The sequence below is a fragment of the Anguilla rostrata genome, chromosome 5 (assembly GCF_018555375.3).
Source record: "Anguilla rostrata isolate EN2019 chromosome 5, ASM1855537v3, whole genome shotgun sequence".
Taxonomy (NCBI): Eukaryota; Metazoa; Chordata; class Actinopteri; order Anguilliformes; family Anguillidae; genus Anguilla; species Anguilla rostrata.
This window is the reverse complement of record NC_057937.1, coordinates 42,542,219-42,553,603: the sequence shown is the minus strand read 5'-3', so window position 1 is coordinate 42,553,603 and position 11,385 is coordinate 42,542,219. Positions and strand designations below refer to the sequence as shown.

Here is an 11,385-nt window from a genome sequence, read left to right as displayed (position 1 = left end):
GCTCTGACAAAAAGAGTTGATCAATGAGCCACATAAAAGAATTAGCATTGATATGTGGCTAAGTGACAGACTCCACTGCAACAGACCCCCCCCTTTGCATATCTCTGAATGATTATCAAGTGTTCACACGTAATGGAACTAATCTCTTGCAAAACTGCACAGGAAGAGGTTTAGCAAAATTTTCCGTTTATAGCAGCTTGTCTGTGTTTTTCTTCTAAGCAGCACAGCTTCTATTTCTGGCCGTAGCGCATTTTTTGCACAGGTCTGATAAATTTGCAGGCTCTGCGTTTAGCTCGCGACAACATTTGACGGTTTTATTCACAACCTAGCGCTGCGGTGTTGGTTGATGACAGTTCTGGCTCGTGTCGAGTGAGAAACGACTCGCCTGGCTTCTAAGCGGTTTCACTGACTCTGTCGAAGCGTCACCCATGAGCACCGTGGACAGATTTCCGCCCCAGCCAGACGCGGCCCTGCTTCCGAGCGTCAGCCGAGCCCCGTCGCTCTTAAATGAGTGTGTTGTGCAGCTGCGACTCGCAGAGGGCGTCGCCGGCGGGCTGTGGGCACCCAGTCACTCTGCCTGCTGGAGAGTGCCGCTTGCAGCCAGGCATGTGACCTGAATCAGGGACCGCTTGCCTTTTTCTGATGCCCTCTCCGACAGCCAGGACAGGAGTCCAGATAGCTCTCCTCTGTTCCCGTCAATGAACATTTCCCGGGGACCTTTTCCGAAAAAAGGCTAAAAATAGCCCTCGAGAGTGGGGCCAGAACAGATTATGTTTCTCCTTCTTTATTTGGGTCCCTGCGAATACGACGGATTGGTCTCTCGCTTTTGGCTCGCGTCATAGGACATGAGGAAGTGGTGAAAGAGGAACCGAGACGGGGGCCAGAAACATAACTGCCCCGAAAGACGACGCGGCTGTCATAATGGGCTCCTGCGTGTTCGCCGCCTGAACCAGACCTCCTCGACGACCCTGGCCTCCGCGCAGTGCTCTCTGATTGGAGGGAGGAGCAGCTCCCGGGCCGCAGTGGGAAAGACGACATTGAAGCGGCGAGGAGCCAGGGACAAGGGACCGCGCTGCGAATGTGGAAACACAGGCGAAAATGGAATGTTCCCCCCACCCCACCAGCGGGCGCAACGCACAGGTAATGTCGCGCTGGTCCACCTTTCGGCTTTTTCTGGAATGATTCCGTATTGGTCGACATCAGGTGTGTGATCATGTGTTGAGTTCTCTTGGTACCTTTACCAAATAGTCCAGCAGGAATGCTTTTTTACCCATTGACTATAGTGTTGAATACTGTGTGAGCCTTTAAGAAACCTACAGTTTTGACGCAGGCTGGCAGGAAAGGTGTATGTTTGCTCTGGATGCTTGTCCTAAGTGAATGTGTTGTAGTACATAGATATTTTTGACAGCACAGGAAGAGAGGTAAACCACTTTCTTAAACCTGGACTGCTTTCATGACGTGTTCACCGCGTGTAGAAAGAACAGAATGGGCACCAGTTCCCAAAAGTCTGACCACTCGCTGTATGTCCAAGGCTTTGAGGAATGATGAGGCTTTGTCAGATGAGGACTCCTCAGTGAGCCCGACCAGTTCCTGAATTCAGTGGTGACTAATCCTTGCACTAACTTGGGCCTGCAATACAACAGAAGAGCGCTACGGTTTTGTGAGCTATCCCTTCTGCTGGACGCAGACTGCTAACCTGTACCATTCGCGGGACTGACAATGTGGACTGACAATGTTATTGTGATGTAGTATTGTTTCGCATTTGTTCAGACTGTCTCATGGCTGGGCCCCAAATTGTATTTTTCAATGGAACAGGCTCTCTTTGTGGGTCTGAGAACAGTGCTGAATTATTTCTACTAAAAACAATGATTGCACACAAGCTTGAGAAAGGTTTTAGGAGGCTAAGCTTCACGGGACTCCACATTTTCCATTCATTTCTTCACATTTCATAGGTTTTATTTCACATCCTTTGGACATCAATCCTTTTGGAACAGATTTCTGTCATTACAGGTTCATGAAAAAGTATTTTGGATGCAGTTTACTGTGTTATTTTACATGTTGTACTCACTCATTTGTGTTTAGTCTTGCTTGTTTCTGACAGAAGTTAGGGAAACTGTGCTTTTTTGCATTAAAGAAATGTCTCAGGAAGTGCTGTGGCCTGTTGCAACAGTCTTGTTCAGTTCTGTGTCACTTCTGCAAGTGAGGTTGAATATATTATCGCTGCTATTTAAAATATAGGATCCGGTTAATGCTTTATTTCATTTTTTGTCATTATATCCATATTTATCTTGTAAAAGTACTTGTTTGGCGAAGTATGTACATTTCATCCATTGATGTCATTCATTTTATTTAAATTGGATATTATTACTGGTGGATTTTCTTAATGCGTCCTGCCCGCATATAATGACATACAGCATTGTACATTGATGCCATTTCTGCTCATCTGGAGTTGCTCATCCAAAAATGATTGCTTCAGTTCTACTGTAATACCACTAGGTGGAGCCCAAAGCTCCATAAGTTTCCTTAGCCTCTCCACAACAATGCCCTCCCCACACAGAAGGCGCTAGCCACAAAAATCAACTGAAGACATAATTCTATTTCCTACGGTATGCACAGGGAAATTTCTCTAATTAATGAATGTGAATTGCAGATTAATATCAGAATTTTCTTTATTCCGTATTCTGACTTGCATGATTCCAGCATGGTCAGGTTGCAGAGAGTTCCTAGGGGCTAAACCCTTGAATGAATGAACATTGCATATGTAGTGTTCCTGGGTACAGTGGGGTTGTGTTGGACACAGAGCCTTGAGGATTGAGTGTATTTGCTTGCTTCTGAAAGTGAAAGAAATGTGTCTGAATGTGTGTGTGTGTGAGTGGGTGTGGTCATGCCAAATATATAATTTCCCTGGAGGGTAATGTTTCCTTTCTGTTTTGGTAGATGGTGTACTGTACAGTTCCACACTTGATTCCTATGCACCGTTCACTCTCCTGTTTATTGGTGTGCTCGAACATTTATCCTCATCCTCAACTGGACAAAAGCACGAAGTCGCCTGAGCACACTGTTACCTGCTAACATTTGACATATTTTCACATTTTGCTTTCACTGTATCAGCTCTGTAACAGCAACAGAAAGTGAAGGGTCATGTGCCAGCCATGTTGGTCTACTGCTGAACACATAGCCTGTAGAGCAGGTATATTAGAGCAGCTGTTGAGCACCCCAATGAGATTAAGTAAAAGCTGATTTCTCATAGGAGAATAAGCTGACTGTTGCTCAGTTGCAGCAATCAAGTAATGGGTGTAGAGAATCCTCCTGCCATACCCCATTCTTATAGGCATTTGTCTGTTCACCCCAGACTACTGTGTTTACTTTACCTAGTAATGAAGAGTGGAATTAAAGCTGAGGTCTTTTGTACTTTTGAACTGCAGGAACAAATACCTTCTCTTTCATTAATCAATGCAATGCCTCAGACATTTTTTCCACGCATATTCAAGGTTCTGAGGCCCTGGCAGGTGTTTTGATTGTTGCTGTCTGTATTTAGCAGCTATGTGTCTAGATCACTAACTGAAAAGAAAACTAGCCGTTATGATTAGTTGGCATGACACCAAATGCATTTATTTGTGAGTTATTTGACGGACACTGACTGGTTCATTTCTCTGTTGACACACCTTGTTAAGATTTAACATTCTGGGCAAAGTGAGACATGTTCAGGTACAGAGTTGTGGATCTAGGATTGTTGCTATAGCATTGTATGTTAGAGTCCCTGCCGGAAGCACACTTAACCTTGAGAAAGTGACTTAAGATGAATGCCATAAATGTCCAAGTGTTTAGGTAAATAACACATGAAATTTAAGAGGCAGTGCATAAGATGCTCAGAGTAACAGTGTGTGCCTGTACATATATTGTTAATGATAAAAGAATACATTGCCTCTCAATCTGTATGTTTTCATTGAAATTTTTATTTCTTTTCACCATTAAAATATGTAATAATTAGGAGCTCTATAGTGAATGTGTGGCTGTCCACACCCATCTATTGCAAACAAAATAAAAAACAACATAAAAAACAGCGGAAATAAGAAGAAAAAGAAAAGCAATTTCAGCTAGGCTAATAGAAGAATAGCAGGAAGCCACCTGTGGTTTGCGGGTAAACAGTAACTGTGTGTGCTGCTTCGCTGATGATATCATTTCCTGCTCAGTGAAAGTTCAGAGTAAAAGAATAAAATGAGGATTGATGGAGTCAAATAATCTGCACTGATGAAGAAGTACTGATACTTATGACAGAAAACAAGAAAATACAATTATACAGCTTGTTGTGGGAATATAAACATGATAAAAAAGTACAGACACAAGTCTCAGTTCTCTTGTATGCAGTTAGCAATGTACATTTCCATTAAAGTGCCTTGGAGAATGAGCCATTGCCCCCTGTCTGATTTGTTCTGAGACACTATTGTTACAAAACATCTCAGGACTCTGTTAGACATTAGGACATCACCCGTAGAAGACACTGACACAAATATCATCTGTGCATTCTCTGGCTAAATATCATGTCTCTTTTACATATTAAAATTACATCCTCACACTATGAAGTCTGGGGCTCACTGTCTGGACAAATACCCGATAGAGGTATGGAAATGGGATTGAAGAAAGTCCAAGCTGGTGACTGTGCTGACAGTGACAGAGAGCACTGGCCTAAATACAAATAATGCACTCTAACATCAGGTATATGATACATCACTGACTGTAATGACACAGCAAACAGTCAGGCCAGCTACATTTTCCACTTTGCTGTTGAGCACAGGAGTGGCAGCTCTACATGCTGAAGTGGGGCTGGTGTTGTGTTAAGCTGTGCTTCCACTACTGTTATTTCTCTCTCCCTCCCCCCCCCCCCTCTGTCTGTTTGTGTGTGTGTGTGTGTGTTTGTTAGTTGTAGGAATCATGAGTTTCATACTGAACCGGAGGACAATTGCTCAACCAGACATGACCATTTTAAAGCAAATTCTCCAGAGACATTGCCTTTTCTCTTTCCACCTGTAGGGTGCATCCACCTCACTGGGCTAGGCCCAGTGGCCCAGTGCCCATCCAAAACCACACTAACACAAATTCCAGGTGTACGTTCACTGTATCTAGCATAGGGCACCCAAAGGAAGAATGTACTTTCGAGAGGGTTCAAAAGCATTGTAACGCTCTTGCAATGGTGACCGACTTCTTGGATAAATGAGCCTGGACACAGACATTTCAGTGCTGAACTCTCAGGTCAGAATGCAAAACACCTCCAGCTAATCTTATCTTTTCTTCCCAATCCTCCCAATGTAATCAGCTTAATGTTCAACTGTAGAAGGGCACCCACTAAACAAACACAAGGCACATTGTCTGGCACTAGGATCTTACTAGAATGCAAGGGCATCTGTGACACAATTGTTGTTTCCATATGATTAAAGGGAAGGGACCTTTATCCCCTGCGTCTGCATCGCTGCCACATAGCTTCCTTATTGATCACTCAAACCCTGCTCGATCTGTTATTGACTGAGGCTCTGGAGACCGCCCACGCTCGCAAACCACGCGGGTAATTGGCGGTCTCGCGGACTCGCGCTCGCCAGACAGCTTTGATTCCCTCCTCATTAACGGACTCCGTTGGTTTGGTGCCGCCGCCAGTCGGCATCATTAAAAGCGACCCCGGGGAGCAGCGCTAGCTCCGCGCTTGCGCCGGAAAGAGAAGTGGGATCCACGCAGCGGCCCTCGCCCAAGCAATTAGCTTCATTAATCGAAAAATGGTCATTTTCGTTCCGTTGTCTCTCTGCCAGTTCTAATTTAGAGTCTTGTTTTGAAACACTGGTCGCATCCGAAGGTGGCGCGAGGGCGTTTGTGTGTTTCTGCATTTGCGTGCAATATGGGAAGTTTAATGATGTGGCAACTGAATGCGCATCCCTCTCTGTGAGCCCCGTGTTGGGTATTTTGGCAGCTCTCACGGTCTCTGCTGACTCTGAGGCCTGGCACCCCCTCCCTCCTTCCCTCCCTCCGTCTCTCTCGCTCACTCTCTCTTTCTCTCTCCCACACTCACTCTCCCTTCTTAGCAATTTTTTTTTCAATATTAAGATCAGAATGACTGTATTACTAATCTGTATAGTCCTTTGTTATACAGACTGGTTATACAGTGACTAAAGTATATACAATGAAACTACAATGAAAGTAAAGCTGATGCGTACGTAAACCTAAAAAGTGCAGCTCTCTTTCTGTTTTTCTCTATCTCTTTCTCTGCTTACATCTATCAGTTCTTGATCTATTTCAGAGGAACACATTCAGCGATGCATTATTGACATGCCTCTAAGCCCCGTGGTCGATTAGACTTCCTCCAAAGCCCTGTGCACGTCTGAGGGGTGGGGGAGGGTGGGGAGAGCTAGGCTAGTGCTGAGGCGATTTTGTGAAGGTTGATCATTGAGAATGAGAATGCGGGAACAGTTCGCCGTGCATCTGAACGAACAGCCGCTGTCCTTTTAAATCCCTGGAGCTGCGTTCAGCCGTCGTGCCCTTTGGCACGTTGGGTGTGGTCGCATACCAGCGCTAGTTACAGCCCAAGGGCAGGCGGACCAAATGTACACCGGTATTGGGAGCGCAACGCAGTCTGGTTGTGTGACCGTGAATAAAGGCAACACTGTTTACAAAAGCAGGAAGTGGCACAGCAGAGCTGGAATCTGATTGGACAGAGCTGTCTGTTGTTAGTTCTGCTGACCTGTTTTGTTTTAAACATAGAATATTGGGGGCGAGGGCATGAAAAGAACAAGAAAATAACCATAATTACGAAAGTCTCTGTAGTATGCCTGGCAGACTGGTTTTTTTCCCCAGTTTGAGTCTTTTATTTGGCAGTTCTCAGGTCAGGGTCTTTGTAAATTGCAACATGTTCATTTCTCAGTGAGGCAGTGGGCGGACACATCTCCCAAACTAACCCAATTAGGCCCTAATTGGATAGCTGTAAATGGCTATTTTCTTCCCAGTATGTCTGTCTGACAAACACAAGGCCACTGATCCCAGCTTCCTGGATCTGCCCATGCAATGCTCCTCGCTGGGGGATCCTTCAATCTGGGCGCATTTAGCTGCCATGGCAACCTGGAATCCCTGAAATGTATATGGAAACAGACACTCCTAGCACGTGGCCTCCCCTTAAAGGGCCAGTAGCCACATTGCGACAAAACTCACATTCTGGGGTTTAATCACATATTACTTATTATTATTTCTTGCGCTGTACCAGTCTTTACACTAGTCAGGCCAGGGCCTTGGCTTACACACATGGTACTATGTGTCATTTTAAGAGGATTTTTGAAAGCAGAAATAACTTTCAGAAAAAGCCTTTTCATTAAGGAAAAGATGAAAATGGAGACAAGCGTCAGCCACATCTGTAAATGAGCGCCTTGTAGAGAGTGTGTGGTTAGGCCAGTCAGATCCACCATAGTATGAGAGACTTCCTCAAACCTCGGGTAACCGTCTTTACTTGCCTGACATCTTTGTGTGTGTGTAAGGCGGTGCCAGTTTTTTGATTTTCGAAAGCACGGTAAAAACACGCTGCACTAGAGCAGGGTGCACAGCGATTAACTCAACTAGATGGAGAGGAAAGGTGATGAGGGCGAAGACTGAAAAGCACCTGTGAGCTGGAGGCGAGGAACGGCAGAGGATGTGGATGCCAGCGCATTTTTAGCTCTTGCGCTTGCGAGTCGTGTGTGGGACGGAGGCCGGTGTGCTGCGGCAGCACAAACGCTGCGTGGTGGAAACTCGTAGCCGAGCGAGATTTCCAATCGATCAGGAATGGCGTGCGCGAGCACACGCTGCCCCACTCTTTTCATATTCGTTTGTTCTTGGCAAGTGATTGGTGAATTAGTTAAGTGAACTACCACTTGGTGATATTTCACTGACTTAACTTTAGATGTATACCCTATGGGAGGCTTGTGCTCGGTAGTTAGTGAGCAAGAGTATTAATGTAAAGTCTTTAGTTTCTTCTTTTCTTGTTGTGAACAAGAAAAGTCGAAAGTGACGGTCAAAATCTGACAGTGAGCACACCCACGGCAGTTTGTCAGTCTTCCAATGAACTTCAGAGAAGTCAAACTTTTAACAACAGTACCATAATATGGTTTTAAATTATAACAAGAACAAAAAGAATGCAGAAGAACCTTTTTTTGTAAAATGCAGCCCTTAAAACAGTAAATGAGCAGCTACACCACAGGGGTTTTATTCAGTTCAGACTAACGGGCCCTGTGCAGTGCGGACACAGAGGAGAGAGAAAAGCAGCACCCACATGTTAATGAACAGGTTTCAGTGCCAATGTGGAACAGGACAAATCCATGTGCTCATAAGCAAAGACCTCAGTCCTCAAAGCATTGCAGTAAAAGTGCTTCTGGAGACTACTAAAAAGTATGTTGGTGGGAAAATTTTATGATTTCCAAAATGGAAAAAATATGACTTGTATGTTGGATTGGCAATGAAAACATCTGAAAAGGAGACTGTTTTTTTTTCCAGGTATGAAAATATGCTTTCTTCTCACAGACGAATAAGTGGACCAAAAATGATTCTGTAATTCAATGCAGCATTTAAAATTAATGTCCTGTACACAATACGTCAATTACAATTGCGGTTTCTTTGAAAGGGCCCTCTTGCTGCTTATCTATTGCATTTCACATGAACCCACAGTAGATGGCAGTGCACGTGCTTCCTACTTCGGGCTGATCTGTTGCAAGAGGAAGAGAAAGCGTTTAAGTGCATGAATGCACGAGCGAGCAAGAGGGAAAGAGACAGAAGTGACCATGCTTGAGAGAGTAATTTAGAGAGCAAAAGAGAGGGTGTCAGATAGTGTGTGAGAGAAAGCCTCCAAGGGAAAAAAAAAAAAGAAAACGGAAAAAAAGGCAGCTTGTAAGGCACCTATGTTTGGGTCCTGTGGCTGTTTCATCTGACACTTCCTGGACTGCTACAATCCCACAGACAGGGTGACTGCGAGCCGTGTGACTGCAGGCAGCCGGGAGAGAAGGGGAACATACGGCAGCACTTGGAAGCATGAGCGACAGAGAACGGATCAGGCGGACCCCACCGAGGGGGACAGCGAGGGACTGAGAGCTAAACCCCCCACCCCCCAGCCAGCTCTGACTCCAGCTCCAGCCTGCAGTCAGGGGAGGGGAGAAGTTTGGTTTGAATGCTGCAGCGGCAGAGCTGAACTTCCTGGTGAAATGTGGTGATATGAGTAGGGAGACCTGAGAGAGTGAGAGAGAAAGAGAGAGAGAGAGAGAGAGAGAGAGAGAGAGAGAGAGAGACAGCGGTTGAGAGAGAGTGGAATGCAGGAGATATCTCAGCGGATTACCTTTCCTCGTGGTGGAATGGGAAGCCTTCTCTGTGTTGAAGCTCACAGGAAACTTGAAGAATAAGCGATTTGGATAGTCCCTCTTTCCTTTTTTTGCCCCTCCAGTTTTTACTTTTTTCTTGGAGGAGAAAAGCAGTGGATTGGGGTTTGTGCTGGTTTGTCCTCTCACCTCCATGGCTTAGTGCTGCTTATAACTGTTAGCGGTTTCCTTGTTTTGTTTTGATTTGTGCTCTCTCGCCACTTTGCGATGAGGACTTTGTGAATTGGGACCGCTGTGAATTGGGCCAGCTCTCCCACGAGAGGAGAGGGTCCCTTCCAGAGAAACTTGAGAGGCTAACCATGGAGCAACAGCAGAGCCAGGAGGCAGGGGCGGGGGCGGGGGCGGGGTCGGGGGCAGCCGCCGGGGCTGGGCCGGAGGCGCGTCCTGACCCGGAGCCCCGGCGTGAGGGCGAGGACGCGGTCGTCTCCACCTCCGCTTCCTCCTCCAACTCGGATCTGCCCTCCACCATCGCCGAAGGGGAGCGGCCGGCCATTGGCCGCCGGCACAGCGGGAAGACTTTCACCGGACTGCGGCTGTTTGGCAGGAGGTGAGCGGGAACCCCCACCCCATTACAGAATACGACCCCCCCCCCCTTGCCCCCCTCCCCATCCTGACCTAGATAGAAACATTGATCTAGATAGATCATTCATTGAGAAAAATTTTACACGAGCCCCCCAGACCTGTGCTTGGGTCGATACAGCATTGATAGGAACGAGCATCCTGGTAGGACCCTGGCATTGGTACAGCGTCAGCGTGTGCCCTGAATACAGACTAGGGGTCAATACTCCAGGCCTCCATGACTGCAGATGTGGGCGCCAGGCATGCAGAGTCAAGGCATCCCACTTTGCTGTCTGTCTGTCTGTCTACGTCAGCTTAATGTCCTCCCGTTTGTCTCTCGCATGCTGCCGCAGTAATTGTCACCTTTACCGTCACGCAGTGCTGCAAATTTCCACCCTGTCCTATTTGGGTTGAGCCAATAATCTGGGCAAATTTTTCTTTTTGTTTGTCCCGGGCAGTGTTGCGTACAAACTTCCATTCATTTATGATTCAGGAGTGTTGAGTCCTTTCTGCAAAAGGGGTGCTTTGTTCGCACACCTTGGTTTAAGGATGTTGTCAGTATTCCATCTACTGTTTGGAAAGATGGCAATTGTGTCCCATTGCTCATACCGAGAGTGCCATGAAACTGTAGATTACTCAGAAACTGCTTAAGAGCCCAGTGTGATGTGTGTGAAGGGATGGTGTGGGAGAATCTTTCCATGAGTGGTGGAAATCATGAAACTGGCAGGAAAATCTGAAAGATTATTACTTACAGGGTACCCACTCATCACAGTAACTTCTCCAGCTATGCACTATGATTCATTGAAAATCTGGACAGAAAACCCCTTGATGTGACTGCTAGTGGGAGGTGGGAGTGCTTGAGTCTCAAAAACATTAGGCTAACTTCCCCTTCTGTGCTGCCTCCCTCGTTTGTTTTGGTAAGACTGCGGTGTTATAAACCGCTACAATGTTGCTATTCCTGGCTTCTTCAGTGTACATCAGGTTTGACAGCAGCAGATCTTGCTGCTAACTAGCTTTTCATCTCACGGCATCACCAAAACATAAACAAATTTAGCACATCCTGTCAGCCGCTGTGGAAATTATTCTCAACTGCTCGTTTTACTGCCGGACGTGAAACCCTTTTTCTACACGGTCGCAGGGAACCTCCTCACATCAATGGAGCTGGAAGAAAGGGTGCATTTCAAAGTTATATCTCCTTTTGTTGTTGCAAAGGCAGTGGGGATAATGAGTCTTTTAATGTGGTTATAGCCTCACATGACAGTGTCACATGACATGATCACATGTAACAGGCTTATTTATGGGAGTCTTAAAAAGCGTCATATTTTTCATCTTTCATCACTCAAAGAAAACGGAAGGATGTTTCTCAGTTTGTACAGAGACGGTGATGCTAATCATCTCTCTGCCATTGTTTTGACCACTGGAAAATGCTATGCTGCTCTCAGATGCCTCATGTTAA

The 11,385-nt window shown here is 46.0% G+C and overlaps 1 protein-coding gene across 6 annotated transcripts in view; it reads left to right on the top strand.

The window, feature by feature from the left end:
* Positions 1–320: 320 nt before the first annotated feature.
* Positions 321–11,385, top strand: part of LOC135255309 (diacylglycerol kinase zeta-like) — a 127,787-nt gene continuing 116,722 nt past the window's right edge. The window contains exon 1 of one of the 6 annotated variants that reach the window (XM_064336310.1): positions 321–1,140. In XM_064336310.1, the coding sequence (XP_064192380.1) occupies positions 1,079–1,140 (62 nt within the window). In that variant the 5' untranslated portion in view covers positions 321–1,078. Of the gene's footprint in view, positions 1,141–8,555; positions 9,919–11,385 lie in introns of those variants that run through there. The other 5 variants (XM_064336313.1, XM_064336307.1, XM_064336308.1 and 2 more) reach the window with 5 other exon arrangements.